General features: G+C 43.5%; 1 protein-coding gene across 5 annotated transcripts in view; it reads left to right on the forward strand.

Annotated features, from left to right (window-relative positions):
• The window catches only part of SUGT1 (SGT1 homolog, MIS12 kinetochore complex assembly cochaperone), a 321,635-nt gene extending 298,292 nt beyond the window's left edge, over nt 1-23,343 (forward strand). For all 5 annotated transcript variants that reach the window (XM_063952887.1, XM_063952891.1, XM_063952889.1 and 2 more), the window contains exons 12-14: nt 8,998-9,085; nt 10,563-10,744; nt 22,893-23,343. In XM_063952887.1, coding sequence (XP_063808957.1) covers nt 8,998-9,085; nt 10,563-10,744; nt 22,893-22,994 — 372 coding nt within the window. In that variant the 3' untranslated portion in view covers nt 22,995-23,343. The remainder of the gene's footprint in view (nt 1-8,997; nt 9,086-10,562; nt 10,745-22,892) is intronic.
• The last annotated feature ends 428 nt before the right edge of the window (nt 23,344-23,771 follow it).

Below are 23,771 nucleotides of genomic sequence, written 5' to 3' on the forward strand. Positions count from 1 at the left end.
TTTTTAGATTTTTGCACAGCCACTATGTACAGTTTTGCAGCTGCTAATGCACTGAATCAGGCCTTTAGTCTCTTCTGTCTCTAGCTGAGTGAATAGATTAGTAATGGCAGCAGTCAGGTAGGGCCCATCCTTTCTCTTACTGTCAGTTCTACCTTCTACAAAAGGCTCCTTGTTGCTGGGTCTGCAGGGCTCCCTGGGACTCGTGGTCATAGCTTACTCCTCTAACACTCCCTTCACAGTTCTCCAACGTAATAACAGGAATCCTGCCTTCCTAAATATGTCTGTGCCAGAGGTGCTACTTGCACACTTGAAGAATTATGTGCCATGGGAAATATGCGTTCCCATGAGGTAACCGTTCTGTTAGGGAAACTGGTCTGACTTATGTCCGTTAATAGTCCAAGGAATAGGAGTCAAGAGAACTTTGGTGAACTTTGTCTTTGTAACTGAGCCCAAATAAATATATATATTATATATATTATTATTTTTTTTTTTGGGGGGGGGGGGGGGGGTGGAGCAGCTACAGTTTTATGCTTCATTCACAGTTAGGATTTTGGTTTCCTCTAAATTACATCCACATGTAATTTATCTGCAGAATATTCTAAGTACCTGTTTTCTAACATTCATCTGATGTTGAAGTTGTTTCCTTAGTAGGGCATCTTCATTTATTTGTTTGTACACACTTCACCATTTACTGTCTTTATCCTGCTAGCTTGTTTATGTTTCACGAAGTACAGTACAGTATGCATTCACAGTATAACCTGCATGGGAACACTAGAGTGGGAATAACACTGAAACTGCTTTTCCCATTGTGCTGATTGGGGATTAGTGTCAGATCCTCTCCGACACTGCACTATTCTATTGCGCCCCGTTTCCCCTCTGTTTCCGACCATTCATTTCCACCCTCTCTTATGGGCGAAATTGAGTGGTTGAAAACGGACCCGTTTTTGACTGCAGCGGGGTCGAAAACACATGGAAGTGAAGTGTCGAAAAGTTCTGATTATAGGCGGAAAGTGGAGTCTTTCCGCCATGTCGAATCTTCCGACCCTAATTGAATACTCCCCAAAACATGAGAACCACATAAGTATGAATAAAGGGGGTAATTCCAAGTTGATCGCAGCAGGAATTTTTTTTTTAGCAGTTGGGCAAAACCATGTGCATTGCAGGAAGGGGGGGGCAGATATAACATTTGCAGAGAGAGTTAGATTTGGGTGGGTTATTTTGTTTCTGTGCAGGGTAAATACTGGCTGCTTTTTACACTGCAATTTAGATTGCAGATTGAACTCACCACACCCAAATCTATCTCTCTCTGCACATGTTATATCTGCCTCCCCTGCAGTGCACATGGTTTTGCCCAACTGCTAAAAAATTTCCTGCTGCGATCAACTTGGAATTACCCCCAAAATCTTAAGGCTCACTCCAATGTTCCCATTAAGGTGCTTTTATTGCTTCGTGTGGTCCACGCTAGTGCATTTGAAAGTCTTTTTTTGTTTGTTTTTTCCAAAGTTGGATTTAACGCTATACAAAAACTCAAGATCCTTCTGGCTTCAAAATTGTTTGGGGAATAAACTTTATTTTGCAATGTATTTGTTTGCACACAACTAAACTGCAGCTTAATTTTATACTGTGATTTAGATATAAGCTAAGGCATGCTAAATCTGTCTGCAGACTTTCCAATTCCAGCACCCCTCTATAACTTCAGTATTCACAGCCATGGGGCCGGATGTCTTGCGAGATGGGGGAGCTCCGAGACTCAGACCGAACTCATACTTTTTTTTAAAACGGCAAACGTTTACGAGACAAAACCTGGTTGGTTTTGCCTTGTTAACGTTTGCTGCTTTAAAAAAAACGTACGAGTTCGTCCGGAGTCTCGGAGCTCCGGCTGTCTCGCAAGCCATTACATCCGGCAAATTGTGTTTCTTCATTTTGAGAACGCAACAAACTGGCCAATATGTCCACTCTGCCCAAAGGTCTAATCTACATCCACACGTGGGTGGATCAATCTGAAAAATCTGACTGGTCAGCATTTGGGATGAGTGTCTGGATCTGATAAGCACAGTTGGAAGATGACCCTCATAAACAGTCACATGTAGGTTTATCATCTGTCTCGCTCAGCTTCTCTCATCAGTGATGACAGTGATCCAGAACTGCTCACATAACTAGTAACTAATGTCGTTAACTTCCTGGAATGCTTACTAGTTCCATGTTTTGCAAATGTTTCTCCTGAAGATGTCCCTGGATATGACTGGTAGATATTTAGGTGTAAAATGTCATATTGGCATCTATGGGGGGGGGGGGGGGGGGGGGTTCTTAGGGCATAACATTCTATGGGCGGGATTCAATTCTTTTCACCCCTTTCCACACCCGTTCTGTTTCTGCCCTCAGGGGTGTGGTATCATTATTTCAGCTCGCTACCCCCGGAGTAGGGAGGCACCCAACCCTTTACACAGCTAAACCTGATCACTATGGGCGCAATATGCAAAATAATGGAGATCATTTTAGAAAGGAAATTGGGTGTGATATATCATTTGAATCCCAACCTATGTATAGCAATGACAGTCACCAATAAAATGGTAATATTGACAGTGTGTATTGCTATGGATAGTCAGTCCATTGTTATGTTGGCTAAGCAAAAAATTAACCATTTTGGCATCTGAGATTGAACTGTTTTAGACATGTAAAGATCCATGGATGGTTTGAAAAATATAATGTAACTGTATGGTGTTTAATTCTGAATAACTATGTTTAAGTGAATGTAATGTGAGCTGTGCTCTTTGCTTACTACATAGGGTAATGTGTTATCATGAAAAAGTGGTATGGAGTTGGTAGGCTGCATTGTTCTAGTGGGAGAATAGGATAGTGTTATGCAGTGAGGGGATAATTGGAGTATATGTTCAGTATAATTACAATCTTTAAACTTGTCTTCATGAGACAGCAGTGCTTCAAAACCCATCAATACCTTATAGTTCTGTTCATTCATGTGTCACAATCGAGCATACCTTCTGGACAAGAGTGTGTGTGTATATATATATATATATATAAACATAAACATACATATATATATACATATATATACATTAGTGATGTGCACCGGAAATTTTTCGGGTTTTGGATTCGGTTCCGCGGCCGTGTTTTGGATTCGGACGCGTTTTGGCAAAACCTCCCTGAAATTTTTTGTCGGATTCGGGTGTGTTTTGGATTCGGGTGTTTTTTGTTACAAAAAAACCCTCAAAAACAGCTTAAATCATAGAATTTGGGGGTCATTTTGATCCCATAGTATTATTAACCGCAATAACCATAATTTACACTCATTTTCAGTCTATTTTGAACACCTCACACCTCACAATATTATTTTTAGTCCTAAAATTTGCACCGAGGTCGTTGGATGGCTAAGCTAAGCAACACAAGTGGCCGACACAAACACCTGGCCCATCTAGGAGTGGCACTGCAGTGTCAGGCAGGATGGCACTTCAAAAAAATTGTCCCCAAACAGCACATGATGCAAAGAAAAAAAGAGGCGCACCAAGGTCGCTGTGTGACTAAGCTAAGCGACACAAGTGGCCGACGCAAACACCTGGCCCATCTAGGAGTGGCACTGCAGTGTCAGGCAGGATGGCACTTCAAAAAAATTGTCCCCAAACAGCACATGATGCAAAGAAAAAAAAAAGGGGGAACCAAGGTCGCTGTGTGACTAAGCTAAGCGACACAAGTGGCCGACACAAACACCTGGCCCATCTAGGAGTGGCACTGCAGTGTCAGGCAGGATGGCACTTCAAAAAAATAGTCCCCAAACAGCACATGATGCAAAGAAAAAAAGAGGCGCACCAAGGTCGCTGTGTGACTAAGCTAAGCGACACAAGTGGCCGACACAAACACCTGGCCCATCTAGGAGTGGCACTGCAGTTTTCTAGCGAGAGGATGAGTGCTTCCGTCCTCATGTGAATCTGAACCACTAGCCATGAACATAGGCCAGGGCCTCAGCCGTTCCTTGCCACTCCGTGTCGTAAATGGCATATTGGCAAGTTTACGCTTCTCATCAGACGCTTTCAATTTTGATTTTTGGGTCATTTTACTGAACTTTTGTTTTTTGGATTTTACATGCTCTCTACTATGACATTGGGCATCGGCCTTGGCAGACGACGTTGATGGCATTTCATCGTCTCGGCCATGACTAGTGGCAGCAGCTTCAGCACGAGGTGGAAGTGGATCTTGATCTTTACCTATTTTAACCTCCACATTTTTGTTCTCCATTTTTTAATGTGTGGAATTATATGCCAGTATCAATAGCAATGGCCTACTACTATATATACTGCGCACAACTGAAATGCACCACAGGTATGGATGGATAGTATACTTGGCGACACAGAGGTAGGTAGAGCAGTGGCCTTCCGTACCGTACTGCTATATATACTGGTGGTCACTGTCAGCAAAACTCTGCACTGTACTCCTCCTATATAATACTGCTGGTCCCCAGTCCCCACAATAAAGCAGTGTGAGCACAGATATATGCAGCACACTGAGCACAGATATGGAGTGTTTTTCAGGCAGACAACGTATACTGGTGGTCACTGTCAGCAAAACTCTGCACTGTACTCCTCCTATATAATACAGCTGCTCCCCAGTCCCCACAATAAAGCAGTGTGAGCACAGATATATGCAGCACACTGAGCACAGATATGGAGTGTTTTTCAGGCAGACAACGTATACTGGTGGTCACTGTCAGCAAAACTCTGCACTGTACTCCTCCTATATAATATACTGGTGGTCCCCAGTCCCCACAATAAAGCAGTGTGAGCACAGATATATGCAGCACACTGAGCACAGATATGGAGTGTTTTTCAGGCAGACAACGTATACTGGTGGTCACTGTCGGCAAAACTCTGCACTGTACTCCTCCTATATAATACAGCTGCTCCCCAGTCCCCACAATTAAGCAGTGTGAGCACAGATATATGCAGCACACTGAGCACAGATATGGAGTGTTTTTCAGGCAGACAACGTATACTGGTGTTCACTGTCAGCAAAACTCTGCACTGTACTCCTCCTATATAATACAGCTGCTCCCCAGTCCCCACAATTAAGCAATAAGCACAAATATTTGCATCAACATTAATAAACGGAGAGGACGCCAGCCACGTCCTCTCCCTAACATTTCCAATGCACAAGTGAAAAAGACGGCGACGCGCGGCTGCTTATATAGAATCCGAATCTCGCGAGAATCCGACAGCGGGATGATGACGTTCGGGCGCGCTCGGGTTAACCGAGCCATACGGGAGAATCCGAGTATGCCTCGGACCCGTGTAAAATGGGTGAAGTTCGGGGGGTTCGGTTTCCGAGGAACTGAACCCGCTCATCACTAATATACATACATACATACATACATACACACACACACCTTGTGCATTTGTGTGTGGTCTGGCTACTGTGTACATACATATGTTGTACACATGCATGGTTAAAGATGTGTACTCCTACACTATTGCTGTAGTTGCGCCAAACATCCATTCTTAGCGCACTTGGTCATGTACAACTCTACTTGGGTCAAGCATCTTGTTTGCCCGAATGTGCTTTTCGCCACAAGTGGATACGACAAAAATTGGTTCACAAGACTGCGGTTTTTGTTTTTTCATATGCAACATATATAAAGTGCCACAATGCAGCGACTGCGACTTTTATTCACGCCATGTTCCTTTGTACTTTTTATACAGATTCGGACTCTGGGTCTAATTCAGACCTGATCGTAGCCGCGCTAAATTTTGTACGGCTACGATCAGCCACCCTGACATGCGGGGGGACGCCCAGCACAGGGTTAGTCCGCCCCACAAGTCTTGCTCTCCCCCCGCCACACAGATACAAAAGCATTGCACAGCGGCGATGCTTCTGTATCTGAAGAGTAGCTCCCTACCAGCGCAGCTCCTGCGCAAGGAGCTAACCGTTGCTCTCCTGGTCGTAGCGGCTGCGTCTGACGTCACACAGCCATTGTCCGCATGGTCCGGGCACGCCTGCGTTGCCTGGACTGCGCCCCCCAAAATGGCGCCCCAACGCCGCTGGCCTGCCCTCCATACCAGCGAATGCCTCTGCCTTTCAATCAGGCAGAGGCAATCGCTTGGCGGAGATGCTGATCGCATTTCTGGCATGCGTCAGCGTACGCACAGTTCAGACCTGATCGCCTGCTATGCGAAAACGCACAGCAGCTATCAGGTCTGAATTAGCCCCTCTGTCAGAGACAAGTGTCACACATCAAATTAATTAGTGCCGTTTTGTGAAGCAGTTTTGATGCATCAAATTAAAGACTTGACATTGCTCGGCGCAGCTAACTTCCACCTGGTGTCTTGCATATTGAGGCTAGGGGGTATATTTACTAAGATTCGTGTTTCTGCCCAATTGGTGGGAGTTTGATCTCGAATTTTATTGAACGCATTTTTCTGCAACTTTTTTAGGTCATTTTCGGTAATTTATTAAGCTGCCGAGTTTTAATTTTTCGTATTTTTCAATGTCGATGCTATTCGTATTGTAGGGCAGTGTTTTACGGGAGTTATGAGTAAAACGCTGCCAGACGTAACACGATGAAGCCTGGCCGGATCAGTGAGATCCATGCTGGGCTTTATTGTGTACAGTATTAAAAGAGTTAAAAGTTGTAAAAAAAAATCAAGGGGCTCCCCCCCCCCCCCCCCCCTCTAGGCACCCAAGGGCCAGGGGTGGTAGATGGGGGGCTGATAGCCTTTTCCAGTGTAAAAATATATATAAATATAAAAATATATATATTGTCTATTGTTTTAGAACTACAAGTCGCAGCAAGCCTCCCGCTTGCTGGTACTTGGAGAACCACAAGTACCAGCATGCGGGGAAATAACGGGCCCGCTGGTACCTGTAGTTCTACACCAAAAGAAATACCCTAATAGAAACAAGACACACACACACCGTGAAAGTAAAAATTTATTTAAACACACAAACTCATACATACTTACCTACATCCCACGCTGCCCAATCACGTCCACCATGTCCAGTAGAATCCAATAGGGGTACCTGTGGGGGGAAAAAAAATACCTATCATCCGGGGAAGTTTGGTCCTCTTCGTTCCAGTAGGCAATCCAGGGTTAATAAAATAAACCGAAAACCCACTTTAGTTCGTTTGGAGCGGGTTTTTGGGGGGTAATTCCAAGTTGATTGCAGCAGGAAATTTTTTAGCAGTTGCGCAAAACCATGTGCACTGCAAGGGGGACAGATATAACATGTGCAGAGAGAGTTAGATTTGGGTGTGGTGTGTTCAATCTGCAATCTAATTTGCAGTGTAAAAATAAAGCAGCCAGTATTTACCCTGCACAGAAATAAAAGAACCCACCCAAATCTAACTCTTTCTGCACATGTTATATCTACCTCCCCTGCACTGCACATGGTTTTGCCCAACTGCTAAAAAATTTCCTGCTGCGATCAACTTGGAATTACCCCCATGGTTTGTTATTTTATTAACCCTGGATTGTCTACTGGAACGAAGAGGACCGAACTTCACCGGATAATAGGTGAGTATTTTTTTTTTGGGGGGGAGGGGGGTTCACAGATACCCCTATTGGATTCTACTGGATAAGGGGACGTGATTGGGCAGCATGGGATGTAGGTAAGTATGTATGAGTGTGTAGGTGTGTTTAAATACATTTTTACTTTCAGGGTGTGTCTTGTTTTTATTTGGGTATTTCTTTTGTTGTAGAACTACAGGTACCAGCGGGCCCGCTATTTCCCCGCATGCTGGTTCTTGTGGTTCTCCAAGTACCAGCAAGCGGGGAGGCTTGCTGGGACTTGTAGTTGTAAAACAAAAGACAATATTCTTTTTTTTTTTTTTTTTTTACACTGGAAAAGGCTATCAGCCCCCTATCCACCACCCAGGGATGGGGGTGGACAGCCTCGGGCTTCACCCCTGGCCCTTGGGTGCCTGGAGGGGGGGGACCCCTTGATTTAAGGGATCCCCACTCCTCCAGGGAACCCCGGCCAGGGATGACTAGTTGGGGGGGGTGGGGGTAATACGGGGGACCCCTATATCTTTTGTCGCCCGTATTTTTTGAACCAAGGCCGGGCCAGGAGCCCGGTGCTGGTTGTCTAAATCCTGAGGGACCCTAGTCAATTTTTCCCCGGTATTTAAACTACCGGGCCGGCTCAAAGAGCCCGAGGCTGGTTATGTTTAGGAGGGAGTACCCCACGCAATTTTTTGGGGTCATTTTTAACTATTTCTGACCCTTTGACATAGAGAAGCATGCACGAATCTCACTGATCCGTGCATGACTATCAAAACACGCCAGCAAAAAGCAGTTCTATTTGAAAGCTCCATTTTTTTACGAATTCTACACTTTCCCGGCAGTGTTTGGCTATTGTCGGCAGTGATTGAGAATACATATTCTTAGTAAATTACAGAGTTCTATTAAATAACAGCCGTGTTTGACCGATGGTCTATTCATTCGTATTTGTCAGCGGTGTATCTCAATATGAATACCCCCAGCAGTGTATCTCAATATGAATACCCCCAACACTGTCGAGATTTGTGTTTAGTAAATTCCCGAGATCACACTTAGAAAAAAAAAATGGAACTCGAATGGATTCGAATTAATTTGGGACCTTAGTAAATATACTCCTAGGTGTATAAGAACAGATCTGTAAGTGTATACAGTAATAAGCCAGGGATTAGGCCAAACCATGTTGACTGATCCAAGGCCCAATCTGGAGCCTTATTAGTCAATACTGGGCAGAAGTTTGAAGCAGAGTGAGTGGTAGAGACAAAGGGCAGGACAGGAGTGTATGATGTAGTATTAGGATGAGAGGAGGAGAGCTGTTCTGAGGGTAGGATAAGAAGAGAGGTTAGGAAGTGGACTGCCCTACAACTCAGTGTGGGGCACATGTTGTAACAGAAACTGTCATGTTCTTCATTTTCTCTTCTCTTTAGTAAAACATATAACTATAATGTACACTGTCTGTATAGGACAATTATATATTATGTGTTTTCTCCTATTTTAGATTGAGATCAAAATGAAGAAGACTGAAGTAATCCGGTGGGATAAACTAGAGGGCCAGGCAGACGAACAGTTAAAACATTTCACACCAGGTAAGTGGACTTCATTAGAACAATACTTGTTTACCATTATTTTCTTATTTCATGTTTAAGATGTTTTCCTTAAAAGTTTCTGCATGTATAGGTTGTTATATTCTGGTTTGCAGCACATAGATTTTTATACACTTACTGGTTGAGCAAGGTGCGGATTGTAACCTTTGGGGTATTGTGTATGGCTGCGTGCTAAGCAGTGTAAAGTCCAACGGAATATGCTGATGCTATACATGTTGTTATTAATACATAAGCCCGCCACACTGGTTAAGAGATCAATTCCTTGCAAAGATAATCTGTCTTTTGTGCAAAGCTGGTATCTCTGGAAGACATGTTATGTGACTAATTTCACTGCTTCGATACATGTAAAACAGTCTTATCAAAAAGGAATAATGAAAAGTAGGGTTTTAATGTATGCGTATCCCAGTCGAAGTAATGAACGGAGAGTGACTTCAATTATGCCTTCTTCTCAGATGAGTAATTCTGACAATAAACCTTAGTCTGACAATATGCAGATCTGCATAGTATTCATAATATGACACAAAGCATATCTAAAGTGAAAATACATATTTGTTAAAGATTGGTTTACTCATACACAGGGATTTTATGCAAACATTCTAGAAACCCACTAATGTCTATGGCTGATACTATGATCACATTAATATATTTTCCAAATTCTTGATTAAACAATAATCATGGTGACATCTATGAATGGCTGACATCGGGGGTATCCTGTTAGCCGCAGTAAATTACCATGTCTAATGGGTCCCCTGGGGGCTATTCAATTAGCCCTGAACCACTAACCGTTGGTTCGGGAACTTATCTCAGATTCCATGTATTATCGTGCGAAAACTGGTAATTTTCCCGCACAATAAAAATGGGATATAATTGGATAGCACCATTAATACTAGAGGCTAAAATCACAATATTAGCCGTTTTTTGTCGTGTAGTAAATTACAGCTGACAATAGAATACCATCCATAATATTATGTCCTTTTACACAAATGAGACTGCTGAATGCATCTGTCTGTTTTGTACTTTTAGAAATCTGTAAATATTAAGGTGAAAACGGTGATTGAAAACATGTTATGCAGAATTAATGATGTTCTGTGGGACAGAATAGTATGTAATATTATCTCATTAAGTATATACAGGAATTATTTGTTGTTAATAGGGGTAGATCATTTGCGTGATTGTATAAACCTCAGAGAATATTGCCCATTAGTGCACATATAATGCAATCTACAAAGTAATAGCAGTATGTGCAATATTCTTTCATTTTCATCCTCGCTTGAAAATTGCTAAAATGAAATTATACAGGGAAAGAGAATGGTGTGTGGCAAAGGTTAGGCTCTTATCTTTTGTATGTGGAATGCAATAAAAGACCTGTTTGCTTTACATCACTGCAGTTTGTGTAAGATATTCTGTGCCCTCTACACAGTTTGCTATTTAAATAAAAAAAATATGCCTGTGTTCCTAGAGTCCATGCACAAATATCCGTCATCCTCTCATTATACCAAGAACTGGGATAAACTTGTTGTTCAGATCAAAGAGGAGGAGAAAAATGAGAAATTGGAGGGAGATGCAGCACTAAACAGTCTATTCCAGCAGATTTACTCAGATGGCAGTGATGAAGTGAAACGTGCCATGAACAAGTCATTTGTAAGTATAAAAAAAAAATGTTTGCGTCTGCTTATGACTGTATATCGCTAGCTGTTATGAAATGCACAAGTATTTATTTTCCAGGTTAACTAAATAAATTAAAAAATACATAAAATCTTGAAAGTGGTGTATGCAAAAGTTTCTGTGCCCTCCCATATGATTTGCTGTGATCTTTCCCACCGCTTAGGATGCTGTGCCTATTCTCTGCAAACCTCCACGCAGCTGACTGAGGACTTGACATGAACTTTAACCCTTTGCCAGTAAGCACTAGGGCCACTAAATCCTGAGTATGGCAGGTGTTTAAAAAAAAAAGGTGGTGGGGCTTACCTAAAATGAACTAGCCCCCTTAAAGTTGTCGCTTGAACCTGGGAGAGGGCAGGGCTTGATAATATAATTATGATGCTCCCGCAATGATGTCATTAAGCATCCTTCCAGGATAGACATTGCAGACATTTTTAAAAGCCAGGAAATATTGGAACGAGCATTAAAAGTGCTTTGCATAAAATTGTTTGTATTCTATTGGGAACATTAAATACTCTGATCCACCACTTCAATGTTTGGGGGTGCACATAGTCATGATGATCCCAAATGGCCTGTATCTGACCTTTCTGGTAAGCACTTTGTGGTGAACACAGAAAATTGAACCTCGCCATATATTGTGTTTCTTCTGAAGTCTGATGGGCTTAGGATATTTATTTTTACAAAATGCTGCTTGTGATAATATAATAGGGTTTATAATATTTTTTATTCGATCAGCGCTGTAAAGAATTGTCCCAGTACGGATAGTGCGCTTTATATTGAGGTGAATGCATGAGTTGTCATGCATGCGCGATGGAAGCGGGGTCGCACGTTGCCCCTCCAATGGCTGCCACTGCTAAGGAGAAGGGACAGGGCTAGCTCTGAAGGAGAGGAGGACCCAGACAGCCAGCCACCAGGGACAGGGTAAGTATTGAGTGCAGCGGGTTGGGTGTAAACAGTCAGAATGGGACAAAGGCGGGGGGGGGGGGGGGTGCAGTGAGGTGGCGGTTCTGGAGGAATGGAACATGCAGAAGTCAGAGTAGGAATGGAGCAGTGACCAGATGGGTTGAGCAGACTGAGGTGATCTTGCATATGGCACATGCCCTTGCCCCAGTGCAGCAGGGGAGAAAGACCAAGGCAGAGGTGCTGACAGGGTGACTGGCTAGGCTGGGGTGATGATGACAAAGGAATATGGAAACATATATGTTAGGGTTCCTTAAGAGCTGGAGTAGGAAACTCTGATACAAAATCATAAGTCAGTAAAAGAAATCTAGGTATCAAGTACTATCTACCTTTTGTAAAAAAGGAAGACAGTCTTAATATGTATATTTAATCTTATTGCATATAGCGCTGCACAACACACACATTGCACATATTGCAGTGACAGGAAACAAAATGGGATTTTTAGACCTGTTTCTTGAAAAACATACCAACAATATGGGGGAAAGGACACGTACCACAACAATAGGCATGACATTGTAGAAGTGCTATGGATTATGAGGATTCGGATGTAACTAGTGTTACTTGGCTGCGCTACTCTTATTTTTTGTGTTGACAAATGCATATTTTCTGTGTGTTGAGATAACATAAGTTAATGTTTAAACTGAATGTTTTCTACATGTTCTTTATCCTACTTTCCTTATATTTGGCATAGTCTTGCCCAATATACCTTGTATGATAAATCACACTACTTCCTAGTAAAGAACACTGCACTCCGCAGTATGCTCTCTTCCATGCCTGGTATAGCTATAAACATAAATATAGAAACATAGAATTTGACGGCAGATAAGAACCACTTGGCCCATCTAGTCTGCCCCCTTTTTTTATATATCCTTTAGGTAATCTCAACCCTTTATGAACCTTAATTCTTTGTAAGGATATTCATATGCCTATCCCAAGAATGTTTAGATTGCTTTACAGTCTTAGCCTCTACCACCTCTGATGGGAGGCTATTCCACTTATTCACTACCCTTTCTGTGAAGTAATGTTCCTTAAATTTCCCCTGAACCTCCCCCCCTCCAGTCTCAGTGTATGTCCTCGAGTTCTAATACTTCTCTTCCTTTGAAGAATGTTTCCCTCCTGAACTTTAAGACCCTTGATATATTTGAAAGTTTCTATCATGTCCCCCCTTTCCCTTCTCTCCTCCATACTATACATGTTAAGATCTTTTAGCCTTTCTGGGTATGTTTTGTGATGTAGGCCATGCACCATTTTAGTTGCCCTTCTTTGTACACTCTCTAATGTATCAATATCCTTCTGGAGATATGGTCTCCAGAACTGGACACAGTATTCCAGATGAGGCCGCACCAATGACCTATACAGTGGCATTATCATTTCTTTTTTCCTGCTACTGATTCCTCTCCCTATGCAACCAAGCATCTGACAATCCTTCCTCATTGCTTTGTTACATTGCTTACCTGCCTTCAAGTCACTTGAAATAGTGACTCCTAAATCCCTTTCCTCCTCAGTAGTTTCTATTATAGTACCCTTGATACTATATGAAGCCTTTGGGTTTTTGAGACCCAAGTGCATGATTTTGCATTTTTTTTTAGCATTAAACTGTAGTTGCCACGTTCTTGACCATTTTTCAAGCCTACCTAGGTCATCAATCATTTGTTTTACCCCTCCCGGTGTGTCTACCCTGTTGCATATCTTTGTATCATCTGCAAAAAGGCATACTTTCCCTTCAATACCATCTGCAATGTCACCAACAAAGATATTAAAGAGAACTGGTCCAAGTACAGATCCCTGGGGTACTCCACTGGTAACATTTCCCTCCATAGATTGCACTCCATTTACTACAACTGTCTGTTTCCTATCCTGCAACCAGGTTCTTATCCATTTAACTGTTTTATAATCCACCCCCACACTTTCAAGTTTATTTAGCAGTCTGCAATGTGGGACAGTGTCAAATGCCTTACTAAAGTCTAGATATGCTACATCTACAGCTCCCCCTTGATTTATTATTTTCATCAGAGTCAAAAAAGTCAATAAGATTTGTTTGGCATGATCTCCCACCAGTAAATCCATGCTGTTTTGGATAACCTTCCCCATCTCACTGCCCAATTCCGTTAGTGTCCCACCCTCCAATCCAATCTACTACTCTTCCCATAATCCTTCACTGCACAAGAACACCGTACTATCGCTGTCCAACCGCACTTCTTATTCCGTATGCGCAACCTGCGCCATGGAAGTGACCCGGCGATCAGCTTGCTCTGCGCGGGACATTTAACCCCGACACTGCCGGATAACATCAAGCTAAAACTGACGGATTCTTCATATCATTATCTCCCCCTCCCCCCCTTAGTTACACCTTGCGGTGCCTTCCGGTAAATCACATCCAGTTTCCAAATGTCACCATCATATTAATGGTTGGGAAACCATTTAATCTCCCTCATTATAAAACACATTTCTGGGGCTCCCTACCACCTGCAACTAATTACTCTCTCTTACACCCGTACTAAGATCTGATCAAAATGTTATCCCACTCCTACTTCTGCCACTAGTTACCTGCTATTGTGTTTTCTCTAACGTCCTAAGTGGATGCTGGGGACTCCGTAAGGACCATGGGGAATAGCGGCTCCGCAGGAGACTGGGCACATCTAAAGAAAGCTTTAGGACTATCTGGTGTGCACTGGCTCCTCCCCCTATGACCCTCCTCCAAGCCTCAGTTAGATCTCTGTGCCCGAACGAGAAGGGTGCACACTAGGGGCTCTCCTGAGCTTCTTAGTGAAAGTTTTAGTTTAGGTTTTTTATTTTCAGTGAGACCTGCTGGCAACAGGCTCACTGCATCGAGGGACTAAGGGGAGAAGAAGCGAACTCACCTGCGTGCAGAGTGGATTGGGCTTCTTAGGCTACTGGACATTAGCTCCAGAGGGACGATCACAGGCCCAGCTTGGATGGGTCCCAGAGCCGCACCGCCGGCCCCCTTACAGAGCCAGAAGGCAGAAGAGGTCCGGAAAATCGGCGGCAGAAGACGTCCTGTCTTCAACAAGGTAGCGCACAGCACTGCAGCTGTGCGCCATTGCTCTCAGCACACTTCACACTCCGGTCACTGAGGGTGCAGGGCGCTGGGGGGGGCGCCCTGAGACGCAATAATAAACACCTTGGATGGCAAAAAATGCATCACATATAGCTCCTGGGCTATATGGATGCATTTAACCCCTGCCAAAATACATAAAAAAACGGGTGATAGGCTCCGCCCCCTTATCGGCGGCCTTATCTCCTCAGCACACTGGCGCCATTTTCCCTCACAGCTCCGTTGGAGGGAAGCTCCCTGGCTCTCCCCTGCAGTCACTACACTACAGAAAGTGTTAAAAAAAGAGAGGGGGGCACAAATTAGGCGCAGTATTAACTATACAGCAGCTATAAGGGGAAAAACACTTATATAAGGTTATCCCTGTATATATATAGCGCTCTGGTGTGTGCTGGCAAACTCTCCCTCTGTCTCCCCAAAGGGCTAGTGGGGTCCTGTCCTCTATCAGAGCATTCCCTGTGTGTGTGCTGTATGTCGGTACTTTTGTGTCGACATGTATGAGGAGAAAAATGATGTGGAGACGGAGCAGATTGCCTGTAATAGTGATGTCACCCCCTAGGGGGTCGACACCTGAGTGGATGAACTGTTGGAAGAAATTACGTGACAGTGTCAGCTCTGTATAAAAGACAGTGGTTGACATGAGACAGCCGGCTACTCATCTTGTGCCTGTCCAGACGTCTCATAGGCCGTCAGGGGCTCTAAAGCGCCCGTTACCTCAGATGGCAGATATAGACGCCGACACGGATACTGACTCCAGTGTCGACGGTGAAGAGACAAATGTGACTTCCAGTAGGGCCACACGTTACATGATTGAGGCAATGAAAAATGTTTTACACATTTCTGATAATACGAGTACCACCAAAAAAGGGTATTATGTTCGGTGAGGAAAAACTACCTGTAGTTTTCCTGAATCTGAGAAATTAAATGAGGTGTGTGATGATGCGTGGGTTTCCCCCGATAACAACTGATAATTTCTAAAATGTTATTGGCATTATGTCCTTTCCCGCCAGAGGTTAGGGTGCGTTGGGAAACACCCCCTAGAGTGGATAAAGCGCTCACACGCTTGTAAGGGTTCTATCCTCTCCTGAGATGGCCGCCCTTAAGGATCCTGCTGATAGAAAGCAGGAGGGTATCCTAAAATGTATTTACACACATACTGGTGTTATACTGCGACCAGCAATCGCCTCAGCCTGGATGTGCAGTGCTGGGTTGGCGTGGTCGGATTCCCTGACTGAAAATATTGATACCCTAGATAGGGACAGTATATTTTTGCCTATAGAGCATTTGAAAGATGCATTTCTATATATGCGTGATGCACAGCGGAATATTTGCCGACTGGCATCAAGTCTAAGTGCGTTGTCCATTTCTACCAGTAGAGGGTTATGGACACGTCAGTGGTCAGGTGATGCGTATTCCAAACGGCATTTGGAAGTATTGCCTTATTAAGGGGAGGAGTTATTTGGGGTCGGTCTTTCAGACCTGGTGGCCACGGCAACAGCTGGGAAATCCACGTTTGTACCCCAGGTCGCCTCTCAACATGAGAAGACGCCGTATTATCAGGCGCAGTCTTTTCGTGGATAAGCGGGCAAAAGGTTCCTCATTTCTGCCCCGTGACAGAGGGAGAGGAAAAAGGCTGCAGAAATCAGCCAGTTCCCAGGAACAGAACCCCTCTCCCACCTCTGCCAAGCCCTCAGTATACGCTGGGGCTTTACAAGCAGAATCAGGCACGGTGGGGGGCCCGTCTCAATGAATTTCAGCGCGCAGTGGGCTCACTCGCAAGTAGACCCCTGGATCCTTCAGGTGATATCTCAGGGGTACAAATTAGAATTCGAGACGTCTCCCCCTCGCCGTTTCCTAAAGTCGGCTTTACCGATGTCTCCTTCTAACAGGGAGACAGTTTTGGAAGCCATTCACAAGCTGTATTCCCAGCAGGTGATAATCAAGATACCCCTCCTGCAACAGGGAACAGGGTATTATTCCACACTGTTGTGGTACCGAAGCCGGACGGCTCGGTGAGACCGATTCTAAATCTAAAATCTTTGAACACTTACATACAGAGGTTCAAATTCAAGATTGAGTCACTCAGAGCAGTGATTGCGAACCTGGAAGAAGGGGACTACATGATGTCTCGGGACATCAAGGATGCTTACCTTCATGTCAAAATTTACCCTTCTCACCAAGGGTACCTCAGGTTTATGGTACAGAACTGTCACTATCAGTTCAGACGCTGCCGTATGGATGGTCCACGGCACCCCGGGTCTTTACCAAGGTAATGGCCGAAATGATGATATTCCTTCAAAGGAAGGGAATTTTAGTTATCCCTTACTTGGACGATTCCCTGATAAGGGTAAGATCCAGGGAACAGTTGGAGGTTGGTGTAGCACTATCTCAGGTAGTGTTGCTGCAGCACGGTTGGATTCTCAATATTCCAAAATCGCAGCTGGTTCCGACGACTTGTCTTCTGTTCTTAGGGATGATCCTGGACACAGTCCAGAAAAAGGTGTTTCTCCCGGAGGAGAAAGCCAGGGAGTTATCCGAGCTAGTCAGGAACCTCCTAAAACCGAGCCAAGTCTCAGTGCATCAATGCACAAGGGTTCTGGGTAAAATGGTGGCTTCCTACGAAGCAATCCCATTCGGCAGATTCCACGCAAGAACTTTCCAGTGGGACCTGCTGGACAAATGGTCCGGGTCGCATCTTCAGATGCATCAGCGGATAACCCTGTCACCAAGGACAAGGGTGTCCCTCCTGTGGTGGTTGCAGAGTGCTCATCTTCTAGAGGGCCGCAGATTCGGCATTCAGGACTGGGTCCTGGTAACCACGGATGCCAGCCTGCAAGGCTGGGGAGCAGTCACACAGGGAAGGAATATCCAGGACTTATGGTCAAGCCTGGAGACATCACTTCACATAAATATCCTGAAGCTAAGGGACATTTACAATGCTCTAAGCTTAGCAAGACCTCTGCTTCAAGGTCAGCCGGTGTTGATCCAGTCGGACAACATCACGGCAGTCACCCACGAAAACAGACAGGGTGGCACAAGAAGCAGGAGGGCAATGGCAGAAGCTGCAAGGATTCTTCGCTGGGCGGAAAATCATGTGATAGCACTGTCAGCAGTATTCATTCCGGGAGTGGACAACTGGGAAGCAGACTTCCTCAGCACAACCTCCACCCGGGAGAGTGGGGACTTCACCCAGAAGTCTTCCACATGATTATAAACCGTTGGGAAAAACTCGACAGGTATTGCGCCAGGTCCAGGGACCCTCAGGCAATAGCTGTAGACGCTCTGGTAACACCGTGGGTGTACCAGTCAGGGTATGTGTTCCCTCCTCTGCCTCTCATACCCAAGGTACTGAGATTGATAAGATGGAGAGGAGTAAGCACTATATTCGTGGCTCCGGATTGGCCAAGAAGGATTTGGTAACCGGAACTTCAAGAGATGCTCACGGAGGATCCGTGGCCTCTACCTCTAAGAAGGGACCTGCTCCAGCAAGGACCCTGTCTGTTCCAAGACTTACCGCGGCTGCGTTTGACGGCATGGCGGTTGAACGCCGGATCCTGAAGGAAAAAAGGCATTCCGGATGAAGTCATCCCTATCCTGATCAAAGCCAGGAAGGATGTAACCGCAAAAACATTATCACCGCAATTGGCGAAAATATGTTGCGTGGTGCGAGGCCAGTAAGGCCCGACGGTGGAAATTCAACTGGGTCGATTCCTACATTTCCTGCAAACAGGAGTGTCTATGGGCCTGAAATTGGGGTCCATTAAGGTTCAAATTTCGGCCCTGTCAATTTTCTTCCAAAAAGAACTAGCTTCAGTCCCTGAAGTTCAGACGTTTGTAAAAGGGGTACTGCATATACAGCCTCCTTTTGTGCCTCCAGTGGCACTTTGGGATCTCAATGTAGTTTTGGGTTCCAAAAGTCACATTGGTTTGAACCACTTAAATCTGTGGAGTTAAAATATCTCACATGGAAAGTGGTCATGCTGTTGGCCCTGGCCTGGGCCAGGCGCGTGTCAGAATTGGCGGCTTTATCCTGAAAAAGCCCTTATCTGATGTTCCATTCGGACAGGGCGGAATTGAGGACTCGTCCTCCGTTTCTCCCTAAGGTGGTTTCAGCGTTTCACCTGAACCAACCTATTTGTGGTGCCTGCGGCTACTAGGGACTTGGAGGACTCCAAGTTGCTAGATGTTGTCAGGGCCCTGAAAATATATGTTTCCAGGAGGGCTGGAGTCAGGAAATCTGACTCGCTGTTTATCCTGTATGCACCCAACAAGCTGGGTGCTCCTGCTTCTAAGCAGACTATTGCTCGTTGGATTTGTAGTACAATTCAGCTTGCACATTCTGTGGCAGGCCTGCCACAGCCAAAAATCTGTAAATGCCCACTCCACAAGGAAGGTGGGCTCATCTTGGGCGGCTGCCCGAGGGGTCTCGGCTTTACAACTTTGCCGAGCAGCTACTTGGTCAGGAGCAAATGCGTTTGTAAAATTATACAAAATTGATATCCTGGCTGAGGAGGACCTGGAGTTCTCTCATTTGGTGCTGCAGAGTCATTCGCACTCTCCCGCCCGTTTGGGAGCTTTGGTATAATCCCCATGGTCCTTACGGAGTCCCCAGCATCCACTTAGGACGTTAGAGAAAATAAGAATTTACTTACCGATAATTCTATTTCTCATAGTCCGTAGTGGATGCTGGGCGCCCATCCCAAGTGCGGATTGTCTGCAATACTTGTACATAGTTATTGTTACAAAAATCGGGTTATTATTGTTGTGAGCCATCTTTCAGAGGCTCCTCTGTTATCATGCTGTTAACTGGGTTCAGATCACAGGTTATACGGTGTGATTGGTGTGGCTGGTATGAGTCTTACCCGGGATTCAAAATCCTTCCTTATTGTGTACGCTCGTCCGGGCACAGTATCCTAACTGAGGCTTGGAGGAGGGTCATAGGGGGAGGAGCCAGTGCACACCAGATAGTCCTAAAGCTTTCTTTAGATGTGCCCAGTCTCCTGCGGAGCCGCTATTCCCCATGGTCCTTACGGAGTCCCCAGCATCCACTACGGACTATGAGAAATAGAATTATCGGTAAGTAAATTCTTATTTTTTTTTTTTTCTTCACTCTTCATTGCTCGCTTCCACCCCACCATGTGTTTTTCCTGTAATGTTTACCTCCACTGATTGCACACCTTTCCATTGTGCCCTACATGCACGGTACATCATACTACTACATAAGCATCAGTTTTCCCATATATGAACTTGGCCCTTGTATGGCTCACCTCCCACAGTGTAACCTTCAAAGTGCGCCCAATATGGCTGCCCCTTATGGTACACTTGTGGATGGGATGAAAAATACATGGACCTTGTGGTTTTGTTGGAACCCTACTCTAAACTGTAGGACTCTGAAATCACCCCCATTTTGTGTCATCTCTTCTAGGGGTAGACTATTCCACCCTGGGTAATCCTACGCTTAGCGCCCAAGATGGCTGCTGCACTTGGTACCTATGAGGGTGGAATACACAACCCTTGGAAGTTATTACCCAAAATGCCTGCACCAAATCCTGCGTTATGCTTTCTGTGGGCTTAAGGTTTTTCTTTTATGTCTGTGTTGCTTGTCTATTGTTGTATTACTCAAATCCTCTGTATCATGTGCATTGTTTTTGATGTCTGTAAAGCGCCTTGAGTCCTGTTGGAGAAAGAGCGCTATATAAATAAAATTATTATTATTATTATTATTATTATTATTATTACACAGTACTACTTCCAGGAAACCAGCCATGGACTATTAATACCTGCAAAGATGATTTTACACCGGCGAAATGCGATGTAATGTGGGTGTACCACCCCACCCTCTACTTCATGTTTTTAAAGCTACAATATAACCTGATTATACATTATTTTAGTAAAATATATTACAAGTGATTTCTGATCCTATTAGTATTTAAAAATGTTGTATTTAAGTAGATAAAAAGAACTCTGCTCCCTGCTAGCAAAGCTGCCCTATAGCACCTGCTTCTTACTGTGAGACCTTCGCTTGGGACCCTTCTGGCAACGCCCTTGTGTTTAGCACATTATAATTCAGACTAGCAAAGGCTACATGGAAAAATAAAAGGTCCCAATATAATGACACCCTGAAACTCGTGCTGTCAGCAGATAGGGTGACCTCCGCTGGTTTATAACGTCATTAAGAGGAGATCTGCACACGTTAAGCTGCAGAATTGGGGATGGGCGGTAGGAGGGAAGTCTGGAAGTTGATAAGCCAAGTAGCAATAGATTTGTGGTATTCCAGTTGAGAGGAAATCGCTGATGTTGTCAATATTCTGAGGGATGAAGTGAGCAACCGAGAAAAGGTATAAGGTACCATATACCAACAAATATAAATATTAAACATTGTCTTTCAGTGGACATACGACACGCTATGTTTCAATTAATTGATCTTAAGTTGATGTTTGGATCGTCCAGGTCTTACAAAGTCCTAAATTCTAACTCTGAGTGTATGCGGAGTGTAATAGAGGCTTTGTTAGTAGAGCCTTGGTGCACCCCTAAGAACTGATGTACAGCGGAAGTTGGTACCAGAAAGTGTGAATTGCTAAGGATACAGGGTTTTTCCTTGCTTGGGTATAGTACAGGGATTCTTATCGGGAATTGGTCAGGTTTCATGTAGTTATGATCGTTATAAATGCATTCATTTCATTACTTGTAATGTACTATTTGTAATCATGTACATGTCAGGTAAGCTACATTAGCTAGTGTTGAGATGTAGATGGGACAGACGAGTTGCAGGGATCTCACTTTCAGGATAACGTCCACTTTAGTGAATACGAATTCATGCAGTCACATGCATACTAATTAGAGGCTTCACTTGTGGCTAAGATAAAAGGAGCAAGCTGCCTACATAGTAACAGGAATTGGCTACCTGTGTCCGTCCTGTACGTAACTACAAAGGCTGGCAGAACATGCCACAGAAATGGAGAACCTTTGATTTATAAATACAATTATTTAATGTTTTAGTACAGACATATCCATGTGTGCTTAGATATAAATATTTGGCCACAAAGGATTGCGTAGAACACCTGACTAAACCCCAGTTATGTTTACTGGTTACAATTTATAGGTATGTTTTATTCTCCTCCTCCTATTTCATTTTCCGTGCTGATCACATTCTCTGCTGTGAAATCCTGTGGTAGCTATCTATTTCATTAACAACAAAATAATATTGTAAAATTATGTGGCAGGCTCATAAAGTTGGACAGAAATAAATTTTGTTCCTGAAATATGCTTTTTCCCAGGCCTGCAATTGTACCAGCTTCTGGATTGAAAAATGAGTGATGCAGAAAAGAAAATTAACATAATCTTTTTGTGCAATAAAAACCTTCTAGCTCTATTTAATGAAAATCGAATGTGACTAATAACCATTTAAAAGGAGTTTTATTTTAGCAGCGTGAATTTGAAAGTCTGAAATTTTGCTATGGAGAAAGAAAAACACCTTTTATTTCTGGCATAGAGATTGCTCACAGTGGAAGAATCAGCCAGGCAGTAATTACTGACACAAGGGTCTGCTCTGTCGCTCTGTCCCCTTCTGTCATGGAGTAGAGATGCATTATACCAGTCTACGATAAAATGGCAGGAAATATCTATATCTGTCACCCCGGATTTCCTTTTTCTAACCTTTTTATTTTATTTAAATCCTGGTATCCTATTACCTGATCGCAAGGAGGAGATATAATAAAAGTGTCAGGAAGGAAAGCTTCGTAGTCACAAATGTACAAGTGCTACAGTAATTCAACTACAGCAAGTCTGACCTTCTAATGAGTAACGTAAAGCAATTGTATACATTGGTATTTTATACGAAGCTCACATTTTCCTGCTTTTACAGGTGAAGGGGACTTATGTGTATACAGTATATTAAACTGTAACTTCTGAGAGCTTTTACTGGCTGTGTGTGTGCCTTGGAATGTCCATCTTTATCCTGTGTACATATTCACAGGTGTTCCATGTGTACCACACTCCAGCAATGATGTATAATGTCAGACACTCATTCTCATGTTTACGTAAAAATAAACAATACGTTTGTCTCACTTCAATTACTCTTTTCCTGTGTTGCAGATGGAATCTGGGGGTACAGTCCTCAGTACAAACTGGTCAGATGTGGGCAAAAAGAAAGTGGATGTTAATCCTCCAGATGACATGGAATGGAAAAAATTCTAAATTTTCATCCAAAGCAATACAATGACATAGTAATCTGGTGTCCAACAACTGGTTCAGTTTTTCATCTTCTTACATCTACATGTTTTGAATATGCTTTTCACCCAGTCACATCAAGAATGCTTTGTGTTCACTGCTTCTTGCAGCGGATTGTGTATATTTTATCCATTATTCCTGTGCTATGGGAAGGAGCCAGCCTGGGAGTATGCACCTCGCTTCCTAATGCGTGTTCGGTTATTTTATTAGTACTCAGGCTGGTGGTAATCACTTCTGAAAGTCTGCTATACATCTGAGTGACCTACTGTTTGTCCTTTTATCAACTGCAAAATATAAATATAATTTTTGAAATAAAGTGCTGCTTGTTTATTTCCTTGGTTTGTAATATACAGAGGTTCTTGGTAAGCTCTAGTGCCACCTTACTCATTAGTACTTGGTAATTTATACATTAGCTGTGAGAATAGATGTCTTGTTTCATTTGTATACTGAATCGGGAACCTTGACTGCTGATTGGCATTGCTGAGATTAGCATATGAACTGTGGGAGTTGTACATTGCATATCACTCATATGTTTGTCACTAAAAATAAACTACCATTGTACAGATGTAATCTCAGGACAGAATGAAAAATGAAATGAGTATTTGGGAACATATAATACATACATTTCATATTCCATTTCCAAAATAATTTACAGCTACGGATCTGAAACTTATTGTAGTCATTAAAAAATTGGTTTAAAGAAAAAAAAAAAAACTATTTTTTTAGATAAGTTATAAAATGTTG

The sequence above is a fragment of the Pseudophryne corroboree genome, chromosome 2, assembly GCF_028390025.1.
Source record: "Pseudophryne corroboree isolate aPseCor3 chromosome 2, aPseCor3.hap2, whole genome shotgun sequence".
NCBI classification, from domain to species: Eukaryota; Metazoa; Chordata; class Amphibia; order Anura; family Myobatrachidae; genus Pseudophryne; species Pseudophryne corroboree.